Source organism: Rhododendron vialii, chromosome 5a (genome assembly GCF_030253575.1).
Source record: "Rhododendron vialii isolate Sample 1 chromosome 5a, ASM3025357v1".
Classification (NCBI taxonomy): Eukaryota; Viridiplantae; Streptophyta; class Magnoliopsida; order Ericales; family Ericaceae; genus Rhododendron; species Rhododendron vialii.
In genome coordinates this window covers 10,995,871-11,016,865 of record NC_080561.1, presented here as the reverse complement: position 1 = coordinate 11,016,865, position 20,995 = coordinate 10,995,871, and the positions used below count along the sequence as shown (strand labels likewise).

General features: G+C 44.5%; 2 protein-coding genes across 2 annotated transcripts in view; one reads left to right on the top strand and one right to left on the bottom strand.

Moving 5' to 3' along the window:
• The window catches only part of LOC131327127 (reticulon-like protein B11), a 104,290-nt gene that overhangs the window by 33,388 nt on the left and 49,907 nt on the right, over positions 1–20,995 (bottom strand). The gene's annotated exons all lie outside the window — the stretch shown is intronic.
• On the top strand, positions 2,256–3,319 carry LOC131327124 (transcription factor MYB73-like). Its single transcript, XM_058360132.1, has one exon. The coding sequence runs from the start codon at positions 2,433–2,435 to the stop codon at positions 3,303–3,305; it is 873 nt and encodes a 290-aa protein (XP_058216115.1). The 5' UTR covers positions 2,256–2,432; the 3' UTR covers positions 3,306–3,319.

Here is a 20,995-nt window from a genome sequence, read left to right as displayed (position 1 = left end):
CCTTTTTAAAAGTGAAAGTAGAAATTTGATAATTTCACAAAAGCGTCCCTTTATAAGTAAAAACATAGTGTCCTAAAGTACTCCTAGGTAGAATATAGGGGAACCAAAATTCTAATTAAGCAATAATCCAAACACATTATCATCCATGTGGAGTTGTGTTTAAATTTTTGTGTACGTAACATTATTGTTGGTTGAAATGATGTCATAAAATTTGAATATAAGTGGTAGAATATTGGGGAATGGTTGAAATGATGTAATTAAATTTAAATATAAGTGTAATTATTACATGTCATCTTAAAAAATTGAAACTCTTAAAATGGACCAATTATTAAGAAATATAAGAAGTAATTTCTTGTGAATTCCTTAATCTAGGTATGGATGGATATGCCTTTGATTAACTAGGGAGGGAATTAATTGAGGTGCGCATAAGCTATTCAAAAAGAAAGAAAATATTGGAATGTGTATTAATATATTAGTTTATTTTTTTGACCTTTTGAATGTATTATCCCGAGTGGTTTTGTTTCGATCTGGTTTTCCCAAATCGGATGATTGATTTCCACAAGTTTAATATTATCTTTAATTCGGAGCTCCGCCATCCCAAGACGGTGGTGTCTAGGTACTAGCTTCACATTAGCCGGCCATGTTGACGGTGTGAAGAAGTAAGCGTTTGGCTCTTGCATAGGCGCTAGACACTAGTTTCGTCTCTTAGTGTTTTCTTGTATTGTGTCTCTGTTTCTCTGTATTTGTGTGAAAATATGTACTTGCCATATGTCTGAATTTGCTTCTTTTGTTGAAAAAAAATGTATTATTTACTTTCTATTGACTGCGCTGATGAGTGGAAATGTAATAGGAATCTAGAGTACAATTGTTTGGATTTACTTGATCTTCAATGAACCATATCATATATAACTTTTGAAGTAATTTTTTCGTACAAAAAAGGTCAATAAAGCATCAATAATAATAAAAATGGATAATATTTATCTTACAAAACACACAATATTTGCCCTTATTAGTAGTTTATTAGGTGGTTCTTTAAAATGAAAAATTCTAAAATTTATTACATAGAGCATCTTCAATGCCATAGAAAAATCGTTTATAAACACTTAAGCTAATTTATAAATATTCGAAAATCATGTTAGCAAAGTCAAATTTATTTCTTATACTGTGTCGTTAGCTGTCGGGACAACATTATTCTATAACGACTTTTTAACAAGTTAACAAGTTGAAACTGATCTTATTTGTGGAAAACTATTTGAAATGGGCTAAGGCAATGGCCAACATCAGCACAACTATAATTAATACTAATTAATAGCAAGTGGTCCTTTTTTTAATTTTGAGCTGATTTTTTAATTACTTTTTATATCATCTCCACCTAGAGAAATAAAAAAAAGGGGATCATTTTTAAAAAGGTCGATAAAACTTAATTGTCAAAAACCAAGACAACATAAATATCGCAAGATAACTACAGTTTCTAAAATTCGACCCTAGATAATCATAATCTCTACCATTTGAAAACATTGTCACCATCTTCAAAATATTATAGAAGAGATTCAAACATAATTCCATAAGTTGGTTAACTTGAGACATCTTTGTGTGAAAGATACAAAGGTTTCCACCGTCTTCAAATACTTTAAAAGGGTTCAAACAAAATTTCAAAAATTATAGAAAAAATCACTCCCCAAATTGTTAACGGCTCTATCCAAGGGAGTGTCAAAATAGGTTGATTTTGACACTTTCCAAATTATAGTAGGAAAGTGATTTTGACTCTCCACATTTAACCATCATTTTTATTCTATATAAAATTATTAAATTCTTCTTTATTTTGTTAGTGTTCATCTACTCTCTCACACACAGAAAGGTATTGTTGTACTTTCAAATAAAAAAAAATAGGGAGACAATAATTAAAAATGAAGTGTCAAAATCAATTTTCTTTATAATAGTACTCATTACTATTTTTAATTCAAAATTTGAAAAAATCCGTAATGGAAACAAACGGCACTTCCCAAATTCTAGAAGCATCTCCCGGCCTCATTAACTTCCGTAACTGTCCCACGCCCCGAGTCATCCAAAAATTAGGCAAATTAAATTTCCACGCTGGCAGGCAAGATATTCCCGCTATTCTCTCTCATCCCCCCGCACTCACCTTCCAACACGTGTCCCCATACAGCTGTAATCAACGTAACCGTCTACCTACAACCACCGGTAACCCTAATCCCCACTATTTAAATCCCTCCTTCCTCCCCCCCTTCCCTCGATCTCTCGCTCCCAGAGGCCACACAGCCTCTCTTTCTCCCTCTCTCTCTCTCTCTCTCTCTCTCTCTGATTTTCTCTCTCTCTCTCCTCAAGAATCACATACGCGTCTATCTATATCACCGCGATATATATATATATATATATATATACATATATTTAGTCTAGGGTTAGGGTTTGGTATGGAGAACCGATCGGCGTTGACGGAGAGAGACGTGGACCGGATCAAGGGCCCGTGGAGCCCCGAAGAGGACGAGTCGTTGCAGAAGCTCGTGCAACGGCACGGGGCGAGGAACTGGTCGCTGATAAGCAAGTCGGTGCCCGGGCGGTCGGGGAAGTCATGCCGGCTGCGGTGGTGCAACCAACTGTCGCCGGGGGTGGAGCACAGGCCGTTCACGGCGGAGGAGGACGAGCTGATCGTCAAGGCCCACTCCCGGTTCGGCAACAAGTGGGCCACGATCGCCAGGTTCCTCAACGGGCGGACGGACAACGCGATCAAGAACCACTGGAACTCCACGCTCAAGCGGAAGCACGCGGCGGAGCAGGCCGACGGCGTCGAGGAGCGCGGCGGTCAGCACAGGCGGTCGGAGAGCGGCGACGTCACGACCGCGATTTCTGGTTTGTGTGTCAATGATAATTGCTATATTAACCTTGATGATGGCCCGTCTGGCTCTGATGTTGTCAGCGATGCGAGCCTCCCGTTGATTTCTCCGATGAGCGTGAGCGCGTATGGGCCGCCGATCGCGGATTGCTCGCGGCGGATCGAATCGACGCCGCATGAGATTGATCTGAATCTGTCTCTTGTTTGTGGAAACGCCTCGCAATCGGAGGAGGTTGGCGGTGGAAACGCTGGGCGGGTGAGCGAGTCGACTTATCAGAGCGGTGATTTTGCGGGGGAGAAGGTGGAAACGGTGTCGTTTGGGCCGGATTTCCTTTCTGTGATGCAAGAGATGATCAGGAATGAAGTCAGGGATTACATGTCTGGGCTTGAGAAGATTGAGAGTGGGGTTAGGAACGCAGGGGTGAAACGCATTGGCGTCAGTAGAATTGACTGATTGAAAAAATTGAGGAGCAAATCTGAAGAAAGATGCCCAATTTTGGTGTTGAGAGGGAGAGTTATTTTGAATTTGGTGGGTGTACAGAGGTAGTTGGGGATGGGATGTTAGGAGTAGGGTGGGGAACACAGGGTTTGAATTGAGATTAGTTCTAAAATTTAGGGTTGTTGAGTATAATTATGGTTATTAGTTTTGATCAAAACACATTTTGGTTTTCCAAAATTAGATCTTGAAAAGCTCAAGAAAAATGGGATGAATTGGAAGGAGTGGTTTGGTTTGGATTTTCTTTTCGGAACTGGAGTAATGAACTTTGCATTTTGAATTTCAAATTATAAATTAGTATTTCTTGGGAGGAATGTTTGTTGACCGTAGAATGTCGTTAACGGGGTCTTTAAAATGGGGACCTTCACGGGTTATCTGTTTACTGTTATTGAACGTTTTTGAACTCCGCACTTTTGATGGGGTAGCCTCTTTTTTTTTTTTGACTGCTCGAGATAAGGCTATGGAGATGATAAAAAAAGAAGAAAAGATAAGGCTATTATGGTCCTATGGATGTTTAACTACGCCTATTTATCGGTAATTAGGTCCTGTTTTTTAACGCCAAATAAGTATTTATTTTTTAAGAATGTAATTTTAAGTTAAAAAATAATGGGTTTAATAAAATTTAAAAACATGCAATATGGATTTAGTTTGAAAGATTTCATTAAGATTTTTATTACGGTGCAAATAAAATTGAAAAATTATTTTTTAATTTGAAAATATAAAATAAGTATTTATTTTTTAAAAAGGTATTCCGGAGCGGGCTCTTAGATTGTTTTTGGGTATACCCAAAAAAAAAAAAAATTTGTTTGTTCCCCATCTTTAGTGTAATTTTGGATTTTTTTCACCACAGATAAAGTAAGGTCTTAAGGGGGTGTTTGGACAAATAAGCCAAAATGACTTATTTTTTGTCTTTATTCAAATTTTTTTCATATCACTTGGCTTATTGTCATTTTTTTGAAGATTATTGCATCCTCACGACTAGAGGAATCTAAAAGTAAAAATTTTTGACCGAAATTCAATTTTTTTTGAATAAAGACGAAAAAAAATCAATAAGCCAATTTTTCGTCTTTATTCAAAAAAATTGAATTTTGGTCAAAAAATTTTACTTTTTAGATTTTTTTTTGTCGTGAGGATGCAATAATCCCCCCAAAAAATGACAATAAGTCAAGTGATACGAAAAAAATTTGAACAAGAACAAAAAATAAGCCACTTTGACTTATTTGTCCGAACACCCCCTAAATATTCTTATCACAACCCCCCAGTAAGGTCTTAAATATTCTTATCACAACCCCCCCACACCACACACACACACAAAAAAGGGTCTTAAATGTTCCGAGTCAATTTTTTTAGATGTTTGCCATTATATTATTTTTCAAAAAAATCATTTTAATCATTTTAATGATAAAAAATTATTTTAGATGTTTGTCGTTAACGGGGCTTTAAGGCCATTCATAGTGGTATAATCAAAAATGAATAACCAAAAATTGACACATCAGCTTTTGATTATTCACTTAAGAGATTGCTAAGCTTAACAATGTTGAGGTTTTTTTTTTTTTTTGATTCGATGTTGAGGTTCACAATGGTCACTTTTAGTCCATAACCAAAATAAGGGGTCCACTATAATTTCACACAATCTCTCTGTTCCCTTTTGTTTCCTGCCATTCATTTCCCTCCATTAAGTTTTTTTTTTGGGCAAAAATATATCGAATATATAGTGTTCTTTCTAGTATTATCTATCAAAACAACACCGATTTTTTTTCTTCCTGTTCCAATAGCTTATATCACAAATCCACCACTCTCTTAATCTTTCAAAAAAAAAAAATCAGATGTGTTCTTAAATTTGGAAATGAATACAAGGTTCTTCCTCTTTTTTTTTTTTTTTTGCAAGGTTCCTTGTTTACTCAACCATAGGGGGAGGAACAAAAAAATGAATAACCACTTTTTAGTCAAAAAAATCATTTTTTTTTGCTAAAAAGTGATTATTTATTAAAATACTTGGGTAAAAGTAAAATAAAAACAAACACTTTTCCCGATTCCTCTCGTTGAGACGAATCAATAACTTATAAAAGTTTGGCGCAAAACTAAAAAATGCGAAAAAATTCAAATAAAAACAATTTTCAAATTTAAGTTAAGTTTAAGTTAAATTCATAAGAATGCAGCCTAAAATAGAAACGTAAAAGAAGAGTAAAATACCTTAATCCAGCAACGATGAGTTAAATTATAGATGATCGAGAAATATGAGCTTCACTTTTAAAGAAAAAGAAAGAGAAACAGTTTGTGGTTGAAGTGAAGAAGATATAGAGCAAGTGAATAAGAGAAGAATAAAATAGTAGTTGAAATACGTGTGTATATAAATTTTAGAACTAGTTAACTTATGTAGTGTGGGGTTCATAAATTTTGATTATTGAAAAAGGTTGTTAGTTTTGGTTATTCAAAGCCCAAAATTTGATTATTTCTAAGCATATTGCTAAGTTTGATTATACCATTGTGAGCCATTTTTTGCACAAATATTATTAACTTTAACAACAATTGTCTTTTGGTTATACCACTGTGGATGGCCTAATGGAGACCTTTTTGTGAAATGGTTACTGTTGACTGTTACTGAACTCCGCACTTTTGAAGGGGAAGCCTTTCACTGCTCGTGATAAGGGAAAATTTATCAATATCGGGTGGGTACTGCTTGGTACATCTGAGCCGTCTATCACGTTTTTGGACGGCTAAGATTTGGAGAGAAAAAGTGTTGGAGTGAGAGGAGAAAATGTATACCACGTGGGATATGCCACCCGTCACCAAAAATTTCTCCGTGATAAGGCTATGGAGATGACAAAAAAGAAGAAGAAGAAAAGACAAGGCTATGGCGTTATGGATGTTTAACTACTCCTATTTATAGGTAATTAGTTTGCTTTCGGGTATACCAAAAAAACAAAAAGAAGTATTGTTTGTTCTCATCTTTAGTGTAATTTTGGAATTTTTTTCACAGAAGACAAAATAAGGTCTTAAATACTGAGTCATTTTTTTTAGATGTTTAAAAGATTTACTTTTTATAAAGAATAAGTCTTTGTTTGGGGCTGTTTAAACTCAGGCTATGTCCCGCCAAGATTTTTAATTTTTAAGGTACTTATTTCATGCTTCACGAGGCAGATTTTAATACTCTTACAAAATATCATCTTTAATTCAAAAAATATCTCTTAGTAGAATGGACCTCAGTCTTCAAATGCATGTGGAATCCCTAAATTTGACATGAGCTCTTTATTTCAACTTAACTTATATAAAGGCCCGGTAAAGAACTTATATTCCATTTGGTATTTTACGGAAAACATATACAATAATGACATTTATACCTGACAACTTATTTTTTCTTATTCCTGCACTTACATAGTATTAGAATTTTTATTTTATTTTGGACTGTATTGTTGATTCCTGTGAACTGTCTTTATATTATCCTATCCAATGAAGTATGCCGTCTATTTTTTTCAATTTTTTTCCCCATTTGGACACTTCGAAATCATTGTTGAACACGCTAGGACACTTTATGTACTCAATTGGGGTCTTCTTTAACCAAACCGTAACTTGTGTCTCAATCAATTGCCTTATTTTTTCTTTTAGCTCTGTCTAAGAATACCTGTTCACTTAAATCAAGGACGGAACCAGGGATCTAATCTGTGTTGGGCTAATCCAAAATCTAATATACAGTATATCAGTCCGGATCCAATGAGGGATCCCTTACGGCCTTACGGTGTGGGACTCCCCTTTTCCGATCGAATTACGACGATCCGAGCCGCTCAAAGTGTGCAGAACGTGATTTTATGGTTACCCGCGAGAAATCAGCAAAAAAAATGATCAGGAAGGGCTTAATTCGACCAGTTTTTTACTGAACCGTTCAATAAAAAACTGTTCGGATCAAGCCCTTCCCGATCATTTTTTTTGCTGATTTTTCGCGAGTACTCTTAAAACCACGTTCTAATCACTTTGAGCGACTCGGATCGTCACAATTCGATCGGAAAAGGGGAGACCGTGCGGGATCCCTCATTGGATCCGGACTGTGTGTGTGTGTGTGTGTGTGTGTGTATATATATATATATATATATATATTAATTACATATATAAACTAAAAAGAGTTGTATAACTAACGGGAAGCAGATATATGTACAAAAGTACGTAAATGTTAAAAAATAAACAAAAAAAAATGTCTAGGCTTGAGAAGATTGAGAGTGGGGTTAGGAACGCAAGGGGTGAAACGCATTGGCGTCGGTAGAATTGAGTGATGGAACAAAATTGAGAAAGGATGAGCCAATCTGGAGAAAGAAACCCAATTTTGGTGTCGAGTTGTTTGAATTTGGTGGGTGTACGGAACAGTGGTAGTTGGGTATAGGATGTTAGGAGTAGAGTTGGGAACACAGGGTTTGAATTGAGATTAGTTATAAATTTAGGGTTGTTGAGTATAATTATGGTTATTAGTTTTAATCAAAAACACATTTTGGTTTTCAAAAATTAGATCTTGAAAAGCTCTAGAAAAACGAAAATTCTATTGGTACCGATGGTACCGTAGGGAAAATGCACCGACGGCCACCAGACGGCCGATCCGAGCCGTCCAAAAATTTTAAAAAATAAAACCGAGTGGGCTTACACGAGAATCAATGGCATCCAAGGTGTGTAGGGTACTTGATCCGAGCACCCCTTTTTCGTGTATATACACGTATATACATATATAGACGAGAAAGGGGTGCTCGGATCAAGTACCCTACACACCTCGGATGCCATTGATTCTCGCGTTCGTCCACTCGGTTTTGTTTTTTAAAATTTTTGGACGGCTCGGATCGGCCGTCCGGTGGCCGGAGACGACCGTCGATACATTTTCTCTACGGTACCATCGGTACCAATAGCAGTACTCCTAGAAAAATGGGATGAATTGGAATGAGTGGTTTGGTTTTCCTTTTCGGAACTGGAGTAATGAACTTTGCATTTTGAATTTCAAATTATAAATTACTCCTATTTCTTCGGAGGAATGTTTGTTGACTGTAGAATGTCGTTAACGGGGCTTAAATGGAGACCTTTTTGTGAAGCGGTCACCTATTTACTATAACGACCATGATTTTCGGTAAATAAAAATTTTGTTAAATATTTAAATTTTATTTTAATTACTTAGATTTCTTTAAAAATTTCATTTTTGTTTTTAATAATCCGTCATAATTAGATTTGATATTTATAAAATTATATCTTTTCGTCCCGGACAATTTAGTCCTTTTCTAAAGACAAGTATGCTTATAAAAGCACTTATATATTTTCCTAACGAGTTAAAAAAAAATCTTTAAATTTCATTTTCTTGACTAAAAATCCTACATGGCAAGTAGAATTAGTTTTCAACCGGTTAGTTGGAGAAACCAAACTACCTAGTTCATTTCTCTTTCATCCTTTGGTTAATAACCGCTAGAGAAACTTGTAATCGTTGGGTAATAGAGTTTTAATGGCCAATAAAGCTTTGATGTGACAAGTCAAGAAAAAATTTTTGGGTCATGTCATGTCAACCTTACTTTTTCTTTACCTTTTGGTCCATAATTATTAGGGGAGATATTACCCATTAGATAATAGTAACTAATCTACTAATATATATATGTGACAAGACTAGTCACATGGGAATCTTGTTCCATGAGAATCTTGTACCTTACTTCCAAGAAGTCAACCTTGTCATTTCAACCTTTCATGTCAATGTGGGCACGTGCCCCCGGAAATTCTATTTGTGAAATCGGGCGCGGCCCCCTTTTTGTGTTTGGAAAAGCGCGGCGAAACGCCTCGATTCAGAGTCGCCACTCGGGTTTTAGCGGTGAGAGCACCCAAGGAACCGAACTCGAAAACGTTTTGCCACGTTTGTTTGATTTTGAAAAAGGCATAGACCGGTCCGTCGTCACCTTCGATATCTGAGGTTCGGGAGCCATGTTACGAGAGGGGAAAGGTTTTATGGCACCCCTCTCGCCCAATCCGGAGATCGGTCTCTACTCGGGCATTTTATAAAACATTTGCATTTCTCTCATTTGATCATTTTTTAGCCAGTTAGGGCGGGGGAACAGTTAATGGGGGTTAAAACTTTAACAAGTTGTGATTATGTGACAAAAATGTTTATGAATGGCTTGATTGCAATACTAAATATAGATTGAGAACAAGCACCGGGCAAACTGAACAAGTTGCAGTACGCTGCCCCGCAGGGGCGTAAGCAAGTTCTACCAGCATGCACTGGCCGAGCCACTGCATGTTGATTTGACTTGCGCACGCCACAGTAAGACTGGCGTACTCCACTCATCTAGTTTCACAGTCCTTGTTTGCAACCCTCTGGGCTCTGGAAAAGGACCAGCGCACACCCAAGACAGACCATGCAGTTAAATAAGCAGGGTATATATATTTACAGGCAGATGAGATGGCTTGAAGCCATGAAAATAGACAAGAAACCCCCTAAACAAAGTGGGGACAGGAAGGAGGCCAAGATTAAGCTAAGATGCAAGGGCCAGCCACTAGATCCCAGCTTTAACTGCCGTACGCCAGTCATGGACTGCCGTACGCACGTTTGACCTTAATCCAGTGCTTGGCTTTTGCATCATCTGGGCTCTGGAATATGACCAGAAGGATCCCAGAGGCCTTTTAAGCAGATAAGAAGTGAGTATTAACTACTACATCTAAACAGTTCTAAATATACAGAAAGCGGTAAACTGGTTATTTAGCATGCAAGGGTGATTGACAGGAAGATAAAATGACAGAAATGGTAGTCCATGATCCCCACGCCAGTAGTGCTCGTTCTACCATGACTGGCGTACGGCATACGGTTACTGGCGTGTGCCATGTATCACCCCATACGTTTGTCGTATTTTGCCAGTTTGAGGCCAGGACTAGTATTACTTACTAGCTTGGGCCTCACTGGTTCCCCTTAGGGGCCAAAAACAGAAAGGGACACAAAGGTGGTATACCTTTTTGTTTGAGGAGTGAAGGTGGTGTTGAACTTAAAGCTTGGAGATGGAAACTTAGATGGTGACTGGATATCAGTAGGGTGTGTGGAAGTGGGCTGTTTTCCTTTCTCTTTCAATGGGAGAAAAAGAGGTGGAGAGCAAGAAAGGAGGAAGAAGAGAGCTTTTTCTTCTTAATGAGGCCAACCCCTTGCAAATGAATGCAAGGGGGGTATTTATAGGGGAGAGAGATTGAGATCAGTCTGGTGCTAGGGCCTGTTTGGCTATCTTGGGGCAAGGTTGGAGCCTTCCCATGCATTAAATGCATGGGACTAGTTGATGGGGGGTGTAGGAGAGAGGGGGAGCGGGCCTGGCCGATATAATCATCAGGGACGCTGTAGCCGACGTCAGGGTGGCAAAAAAGTCCCGCCCAAGTGGCTGGATAAAGTTGAAATGACTGGGTTTGACTGGCGTGCGCCACTATTAACTGGCGTGCGCCGGTAAAAGCTGGGCCACTGGTCGATGACTGACACGTGGCAGATGACTGGCGTACGCCTCCAGGACATTGGCGTGTGCCAGTTTGGTTTTGGTGGGGCTGTTTGGCTTTGGTTTGAAGGGTTTGATATGGGTTTTGAAAGAGGCTCGGGACCCTCAAAGTTCAAACACACCTTTGTCCTTAAACTGTCTTCGACTAAAATCATCATTGGGGAAAACGAAAGATCGACAAATAACGTTATCTGGATTGTCCAGAATGGGGTGTCTACAGAAGCCCCCCTTTGACGGCACTTGAAGCACCATTGACCGGAGACAAGTAACGTCAAAGGTTTCCTAGACACCCTCTTCAAGGCTATCCAGAATGCAAGAATTTTAAAGAACCCGTTTGATTCGACGTCGGGGCGGATAGACCGCTGCTTCGTTGTCTTTGATAGACAGATCATAGAAATGTGGACTCTCTTGGGGGAATGATCCTTTTGCAAAAGCATCGACTCTGTTGGGGAAAGCAGATCGTGGGACGGATAGATCGTCTTTAGTTTGAACCTGGACGAACGGATCGTCGCTGGTTTGAAATTGGACGGATGGATTGTCGTTGATCTGAAATTGGACGGGTGGACCGTCGTTGATTTGAAATTGGACGGGTGGACCGTCGTTGATTTGAAATTGGACGGATGGATCGTCGTTGATTTGAACTTGGACGAATGGATCGTCGTTGATTTGAAATTGGACGGGTGGACCGTCGTTGATTTGAAATTGGACGGGTGGACCGTCGTTGATCTGAAATTGGACGGATAGATCGTCGTTGATTTGAAATTGGACGGGTGGACCGTCGTTGATTTGAAATTGGATGGGTGGACCGTCGTTGATTTGAAATTGGACGGATAGATCGTCGTTGATTTGAAATTGGACGGGTGGACCGTCGTTGATTTGAAATTGGATGGGTGGACCGTCGTTGATTTGAAATTGGACGGGTGGACCGTCGTTGATTTGAAATTGGACGGATAGATCGTCGTTGATTTGAACTTGGACGAATGGATCATCGTTGATTTGAAATTGGACGGGTGGACCGTCGTTGATTTGAAATTGGACGGGTGGACCTCTGCCTGGGAACGGGTCCAAAGTTTTTCCAAAATGAGTTGGGCTTCCACTTGGGGATGCATTTCAGCACAGGACATGGATTGGGCCTGAGGCCCACAAATTACTGGCGTACGGCATAAACATACTGGCGTACGCCACCAATCTCAGAGATCCGAGCCCAGATCCGAGCCCAGACCCGGCCCATTCGTCCCATACGTCGTATGAGATGCCGAACTAGTGCAGAAAACCGCCATTCGTTTCGTTTTGAACTCCAAACTCTCAAAAACTCTCTCAAAATCCCAATCTTTTCCCTAATCTTTCATCCTTTTCTTACAACACACATACCCACATTCTCCCATGGCTGATTCCGGCGAAGGTGGCGGCAATGGGGGCAATGGCGGTGATGGAGGTGGTGGTGACGAAGTTCGACCAAGGGGTGAGCCCGAGGGCCCTCAAATCGGCGATCAAACGCCAGGCAAAGCCCCGTCGGCGACTGGTGTAGGGGTTTCTGGCGGCTCGAGCGGCGGCGATGGCCATGCAAAAGAGGTGGTTGGTGGCGAGGAAGGGCGTACGCCAGGAGGGATGAGGCGTACGCCAGGTTCTGTTGTGATAGTGGGTCCACAGGTTCGTCGATTGGATCCAAGCAGTGGGGTAGAGGGCTTAGTGATCACGTTTCTGGGCTTGGTTGGAGCCGGCGGCAGTGGCAGTGGTGATGATGGTGATCGGCCGGAGACGCCGGTGAGAGATCCGGCGAGGGGTAAGGGCCCGGTGGTTGAAGAGGGAGCATCCGGAGAGGTACCCGTGGAAGGGGCTGAGTTCCGGCCTGCAGTGGGGTCTTCGGCACACGTACCCATCACTCGAGGGGATTTTGCCGAGTTTGTGTCCGAGGAAGAACTCGGCCGGTTGCTCCGGGAGAACCCGGGGGTAGTGGCTGCTGTGTTGGCTGCGCGGGAGGACAGGGCCCGGCAGGTTGAGAGGGCGCAGGAGGAGGAGCGCTTGAGGGAGGAGGCCGAGAGGGCCAGGGCCGAGGAGGAGGCCTTTGCGAGCGAGACCGAGGCAGCGGAGGAGGCTCAGGGGGAGGTGTGGTCCTTTGAGCGAGCGGTGTCGCTTGCAGAGTCCGCACGGCTGGCACCCCGTGCTAAGTTTGACGCGGCCACCTATGCCTTGCCCGAGCCACACGTGTTCATTCCGTCTGGGGTTGATAGCCTGGCACCTTTGAGGGAGAGCTACGACGCAGAGCTTGTTCTGAGAGACCCTCAGAGACACCTGTCCGTGAACTGGGCGCAGGTATTCCTTTGAACTTTTTCTTTGATATGCATGTCTTGTCATTTGAATCCAAATGTAGTTTTGAACTGTCGTAGCTTAGTTCGCAATGCATGTTGACTATAACCCTGAACTGTAACTTGATAAAGAAAGTAGAACCTCGAATAGCGTACCTCGACTTTTGAAACTTAACTTGAATGATAGAACACTCGAAGTAGTTGAATCGACTTGCAGGATGCCCAATGACTTCGACAAAACGGTTAGTGCCAAACTCGAATCGACCATAAGTGGCTTTGCCTTGATAGGGTTGTCTTTTGAACTTGAGCTTGATTGGATAAACTTGAGAAAAGAGAGGCCCTGTAGCTCGGAACCTGACTAAGAAATACCTTTGAATTGATTCGACTGATAGCAGAACTGGATAGGAGAATACAAGTGCCCGGTAGCTTTGTTCGACCTTTATGATACCTGTTTCGACTGTAGAGTTACTCTTTGATATTCTGAATTCGACTAACTGTTTGGATTGCAATTACTGATGAAACTCTTTCTGCTGTCTGTCTTTGTTGTGCAGAGGGGGGCGGCCAGCACTCGGGGCCACGGAGGTCCAGCGAGCTCGCTTGAGTTGTACAGGAGCTTGCCCGAGCGAGTCAGGGCCTTGGTTGACGCGGCAGGGTTCCGGCCGTTTATCCTTACGCTGACGGCCGTGAAGAGCGATCACGCTCTACTGACAGCATTGGCCGAGAGGTGGTGGGATTCCTCGAATACCTTCCACTTGCCGATTGGGGAGATGACGGTGACCCCGTCTGACTTTGCAGCGCTCATGGGGTTGAGGGTAGGTGGAGAGCCTATCCCGTTTGACTCAGAGATTTACAGGGATCCCGAGGCTCTGGAGTGGTTCTTAGGGCAGGCGCCAGCGGGTGAGGCAGAGACCATCCATTATGACCAGTTCAAGCGGTATTTGCACGGGAGGGAGCCGGAGTCAGACTTGGGGGCGGAGCAGATGGCGAGGGCCTACTTGTTGTACTTGTTCGGGGCTACCTTGTACCCGAACAAACGATCCACAGTGCACCTGTCCTACTTACCGGCCCTCCATGACTTAGGCGCAGCTTCGAGGTTTGACTGGGGAGGAGCAGCTCTGGGTGCCTGCTATAGTTTCATGGGAGAGTTCTCGCGCGGAAAGAAGGCGACGGCCGGCTACTGGAGGGTGTGGGAGGTAAGAAGCAAAGCTTGTCATTTACTTCCCGCTTTTCTATTTCTTGCACTTGTCTTTAATTCGCCTATGAACTGTATTCTGATGCTTTGATTGTCTGATCATTTGCAGCTGTGGGCCTATGAGGTGCTGAAGATGTACCCGCCGAAGAATAAGTGCCCGAACCTGAGGATGCTCCCTCGTGCCATGATCTGGGGTCCCATGTATAGCGGCAAGAAGAAGTCGAGAGGGAGCCTCCTAGCCTTCCGGTCGTACCTGGACGAGCTGTCGGGTACTCAGGTATGTAACATGCCAAACTGATCATCGTGCCCTTTGGAATTGCTTTAATGCTGTCGCTGATGTTTTAAAATCTGTGCCATTGTCCTGCAGGTGGATTGGAACCCGTGGAGTAGCACCGAGCCTGAGCCTGAGTACCTAGCACAGAGCAGGGTTGTGACAGCAAGCCGGGTGTTGTTGGAGTCTGCTTTTGGGTGGCGGTGGTACCTGGGTGACCGGGTGACACGGCAGTCACTGGGTTCTCTTGAATACCAGGTGCCTGGGCCACTGCCTCCTCACGCTTCTCATACGGACAAGTACACGCTGGCCGAGCTGAGGCGTTTCACTGTTCCGGTCGGGCTTGCTGCTTTTCTGAGGCCTGGGCGTGACTATGCTGTCTACCGGAGGCAGCGCTTGGCTAGGCCGCTTGGAGTGCTGGAGCATGTTGCCGTGCAGAGCGAGGCGCTGAGGCTGGCGAGGAGAGGCGGAGCCGGGAGAGCGGGGCAGCTCGCCCGAGAGAGAGGAGCGACTATGCTACAGCGACGGGGCTGCCTCGGCTTTCTTGGACCCTAGCCGTGCGGGACGCGGAAGGAGAGGAGGCCGTAGTTCGGTTCGAGCCCGCCAGGACAGACCCAGCAGAGATCACAGGGCCGGTAAGACATTCCTTTATCCCTTTGTAGTTCCCGTATTTCGCTTTCAGTATGTACACTTGGCTTGTATTCTGATTTTGCCCCCAAAACATGCCACAGGCTCCGATAGAATGGGTACGGGAGGCAGCTTGCTTGATAAAGTCCATGGAGAAAGAGTTCCACAGGATAGCCGACGGCGCCCCTTTACGGTTGCAGTACCCACCACCAGCTCCAGCTCCCGTTGAGCAGCCTCAGGTATAACTTTTTCCTTTTTACTTTTGACTAGAATTGCTTTTGTCATTTCCTGCACCCAGCATTTCGATGTATACAATATGCACAATGTATGCTAACTGAATTGAATGACTATGCAGGGACACGCTAGGGCGGCTCCTAGGAGAAAAAGCGTGCGGCCTCCCCCAGCAAAGAAAGCAGCTTCGAGCTCCTTCCGGCCAGCGGTAAGGGTGGAACGGGGAGTGCAAATCACTCCGGCCAGCGAGGTGCTCCAGTTCCGCCGGGAGCTGAAGAAGAGGCCTGTAGAGAAGAAGCCTGCCGAGGGACCCTCTCAGAAGAAAATGAGAGAAGAAGAAGAGGCAGAGGAAGAAGAGGAAGAGGGGACGTCCCTCAGCAGCGGCTCTGACTCAGCGAGCGACCCCAGGTTCCGGATAGACCCTCGAGAGGTAGAGGACAGCGAGGACGACGACGACGAGGAAGACCTTTTTGATGACTGAGGGCTATCACCGAGCCTTAGCTCGTTTTGCCAGTACTTGCCACTTTTGAATAGATACTTTGACACTTCGACATTTTGGATGGGGCCTGCGTGCCTCTTGATTTTGTGGGCGAGTGTGCCCTGATACATTTAGCTCTGCCCGGGCCGTTGTGCCGTTTGATACTTGATACATTTCCACCGTTAGCTTTGACACAGTAGTATATAACATATGCATTTTCTGTTTTATCGCTTTCCCATTACTTTGATGAGACTTGGTAAAGGAAAAGAACAAAACATCCGCTAATATCTAACATGCATTGATGAATACTTCGAGTCGACAACAGACACTTGTATACGCACATAATCGACTTAGCTCGAAGAAAATATGGACAGAAGAGTCCTAGGATACGACACGTATCCCAAACACGCGGGGGATACGGGAGTTTTGGGCGCCGGTAGGCCGAACTCCAAGATTCTCCCCGGGGAAAGAAACTGACCCTTTTGAAAGGTAACATAGGTGTATAATGACTTGCACGAGCCATCAAAGCCGGTAAAATCGCCCCGGTGTAAGGGAAATACTAAGAAAAAGCTAAAAATGCCGCAAAAATGGACATAAGATGCCAAAGATGACTCGATATGGTCCCGGACTGAAACCGACACCCCCACACAATCACATAAGGCCTATGTAACATGTATGGTATGACAAAACTTGGCAAAAGCCCCGGAAATGAGTTTTGACCTCCCGTATCCTTGATTTTAGCTTGAAACGGGCCACTGGGGGTCCAAGATCTTTATCGGGCATGGCTTTTAGAATCCGACGCCTTGCCACAGTCTTAAATGATGTTTGTGATTTGTACGAATCCACAAATGGCAAAAACCAGCCTCGGAACTGAAAATGAACATGCGGAGGCAGTAGCTGCTGCAAACTGGTTTCTGGTGAAACCTACTGGCGTACGCCAGAAGGTGAGGGCCGTACGCCAGTAAGTGGGGGACACGGACACGCCAGTTATAAACTGGCGTACGCCAGGTTCTTGAATGCCAGATCCACTTGACTGACCAACTGTCCTTTTTTCAGGGGCCACTTTGTTTTTACTCCAACACGGTTTGCACACGGTTTCTGAGTTCTCAGGGGGCAGTGTCCTTTGCAGAGGGGAGGTTTGGAAGTTTGCATGATGCTTTGGTGGCTTATTGGTGATGAAAGGGCAAGGCCAAGGCCTATAAAGCAGAGGCATAAGTATTGTAGTCTTCAGGACTGCATTGCTTCCCCTTTTCCCCAGTATATTTCAACATTTGCCATGGATAACCCCCTCCCAACTTTGCTTAGGCCTTGGTTAACACAACTTCTAGGTGTCGACTGGCTCAACTTTCAATATCACGGCCTTGCCTCGTTCCGTTTTCTGCGGCATGTGCCACTTCGCCCAGCGCTCCTGCAGGCTGCTCTCAGATTCTGGGATCCGGACGTCCATGTCTTTCGCTTTGGCGACGACGAGATGTGCCCCACTGTTGAGGACTTCTAGGCGTACCTTCGGACCTTCTCGTCCCCTACGCTTGTAGTTCCGCCCTACCAAGCGAGCATGCCTAAACTGTTGGCCAATTCACTTAACATTTCCCAGGGCCTGGCGAATACTATCCTCGAGGGCGGCCAAATGAATACCCTGCGGTTGATCGAAATGTACAGCCCGGACGGCGATTTGGATAGTAATGATGCCCAGGCGCGCCGCCGCTTCGCCTTGGTAATCTGCTTGCTGGCCGCCTATTTGCTCGTGCCGGCCCATGGGCAGGTCAGCCCTTCACTGGTGAGCGTTGCTGCACAGATGGGGGCGCGAAGGAATGTGATCCCTTTGGTCCTGGCTGAGACACTCTCGGGTTTGGACTTGGTGTATACGGGCCAGTCGGCCGTTTTCAGCGGCAGCCCGCTTTTGCTTCAGGTAATCTCACTCAGCTCACCTTTTTTCGGTTTTTCACACGTTCTCATTTTACCTCGACGCTTGGCTTAGGCTGCTCCCTAGCTCCTTACTTGTCTTTTCGCTCAGGTTTTATCTGATTTCTTACTTGTCTTTTCTCTCATGCAGTTGTGGCTGTCGGACAAATTGAATCTACTGCACCCTCCGGTGGCGGGTTGGAATCTCTTTCCGAAGCGGATTCATCAGAGGGAGATGCGCTACCCTGACATGGACACAGAAGGCTGGTACGAGTTCATGCGGCAAATGCAGTCTGACGAGATTGCCTGGAGGTGCCCCTGGTTGGATCTCCCGGACATGGCCGTTCATTCCGATGGGTTCGACAGGGTGGTGATCGCGGGACTGTCGAGCTTTACTTTCTACATTCCCGGCCGTGTTCTTCGACAGTTGGGTGCTCTCAAGAGAACCATCGCATCAGCATTGGGGACTTCCGTGTCCCGAATTTCAACGCTCAAACACTCAACGGTTACCAGCGGCGCTGGGGCCTTAGAGCTCTTCAGGCTGAGATGCCGGATTTTGCAACAGGGCTAAAGAGCCGCTATAGACAGTGGCTGAGAGCAGATGTGCATGCACGGGAAAATATTGACTGACTCCGGGCCACTTTGCTATGCTTAGAATAAACTGCGAGCCGTTAGGCTTCTTAAGCATTTTGTTCTGTTTTTCATGCTTCAACTGTTTTTAAGGCTTTTATGCTCAGCTTATGTATTAGAAGTAGTAATTTGCAATAAAGTCGAAAGACAACGGGTTTCCCCCTTTCTGATTCGCTTCAGTGCTGCCTTTGACTTGTGCTCGACCTCCTCGAACTGCGATATTGACCCAAAAATGTCGAACCTGGATCGAAACTTTGATGGAATGTGACCGAATCTCAAGGTGAGATTGCCTACGTATCCCTTTTCAGGGAATCAGGTCAGAACGTAGTTCAGGCTAAGGTTCGCTCGTGTATTTTACCTCTCCTTTTACGCTCTAACTTTTGCCTAGTACCGCCTTTTCAGGTTTTCGGTCTAGCGAGCTTTCGACTTTTTCCTATTTATTTTTGCCTAGCACCGCCTCCTTAGGTTTTCGGTCTAGCAGGCTGCTCTAACTTTTGCTTGGAATCGCCCACCCTTGTGGTTTTCGACCCAACGAGCATCTCTCAGGGATAATAACGTTTGAGCTGATCCAGGTTGACCAAGGTGTTGAATTCATTGCTGTCGAGGTCGATGAGCTTAGCAGCACCCCCGGATAGGATGGTCTTGATGATGTACGGCTCGGATCGCTTCGGCTTGAATTTCCCGCGGGGATCAAACACTGGAGCCCGGATATCCTTTGTGACCATGTCTCCTTCGACCAAGCCCCTGGACTTCACCTTTTTGTTGAATGCTCGAGCAACTCGACGCTGATAACCCTGAACATGATACAAAGCCCGGAGTCTTCTCTCATCAAACAACATCAACTTGATAAACCTTCCGCTTAACCAGTCAGATTCCTCAAGACCGCTTTCGACCATGATTCTCAGCGACGGTACCTCAAGCTCGATGGGAAGTACTGCCTCCATCCCATAGACTAAAGAGAAAGGAGTTGCACCAGTTGAAGTGCGGATAGACGTCCGGTACCCCCAGAGGGCGAGAGGCAACTGCTCGTGCCAATCCCTTGCAGACTCGGCAGTCTTCTTGATGATCATCTCGACATTCTTGTTTGCAGCTTCGACCGCCCCATTTGTTTGCGGGCGATAGGTCGTTGAACGGTGGATCTCGATACCAAATTCCTCGAAGAGCTCCAGAACCCTCCCTTTGAAATGACTTCCGTTATCGGATACGAACGCCTGAGGAACTCCGTACCGGTAAATGATGTTCTTTCGAATGAACTGAGCAACCTGAACCGTTGTCAGTGTCTTGTAAGACTCAGCCTCGACCCATTTGGTGAAATAGTCTATCGCCACTAGTATGAACTTATGGCCGTTTGAATCAGACGGTTTGATCATCCCGATAACATCGATGCCCCAAACAGAGAACGGCCATGGTGAAGTCATGCCATACAGCTTAGACGGAGGGACATGCTGCAAGTTTGCGTGGATTTGGCATTTGTAACAGCGCCGGACATAGTCGATGCACTGCGTCTCCATTGTAGACCAGTAATAACCCTGCCTGAGGATTTTCCTAGCGAGCATGACGCCGCTCATGTGAGGCCCGCAGACTCCTTCGTGAACCTCCTCCATTATCTTTGTTGCCTCGACGCCGTTGACACAGAGCTTGTGCATTCCGCAGTGCGACCTTCGATATAGCTTCCCCCCACAGATGATGTATTGAGAAGCTAGCCTCTGCAAGGCAATCCGGTCCTTCCTCGTGGCCTCGGTAGGGAACTCGCCACGCTCCACAAAGTTCCAAATGTCATGGTACCATGGTAGGCCATCATCGACATCATCAATGGCGTTGATATACTCGGAAGCGGGCAGGTCCCTCTGTTCAATCACGATTGGCCGCAACTTAACACCTATTGGAAGTTCGATCATTGAAGCCAAAGTCGCCAAGGCATCGGCGAACTGATTCTTCAAGCGTGGGACATGGGTGAAAGTCACCTTATTGAAGCGAGGAATCAGTTCTTCCAAATCTTGGTGATAAGGCTTCAGTTTTTCTTCACGAACCTTCCAATCTCCATTGGCTTTGGAAACCACCAAGTTTGAATCGCCAATTACCTCCAATTTCTCAACTCCTAAAGCGATAGCAGCTTCCATTCCGACGATGCAGGCCTCGTACTCGGCTTGATTGTTGGTGACATCGAAATTCAGCTTGAAGGCGAGCGGAATGTGAGCACCGGCGGGCGTGATCAACAACACTCCAATCCCAAATCCCCTCTGGTTAGCAGCCCCATCAAAATAGAGCGTCCATACTTCCTCGACCACTGTTAGAACCTCTTCGTCGGGGAATGTGAAATCCACGTCCTCTGGGCCGTCGATCGGGTGATCGGCTAGAAATTCGGCCACAGCGCGCCCCTTTACAGACTTCCTCGTGACATGTTGGAGTTCGAACTCAGCCAGCAGAAGCAACCAACGTGCTAGCTTATGGGTGAGTGCAGGCTTCTCGAATAGATACTTGATAGGATCCATCCGAGAAATCAGTCTCACCGAATAGGCTAGCATGTAGTGTCTAA

Coding starts and splice junctions, on each gene's coding strand:
- LOC131327124 (XM_058360132.1), top strand. CDS start 2,433: ATGGAGAACCGATCGGCGTTGACGGAGAGAGACGTGGACCGGATCAAG.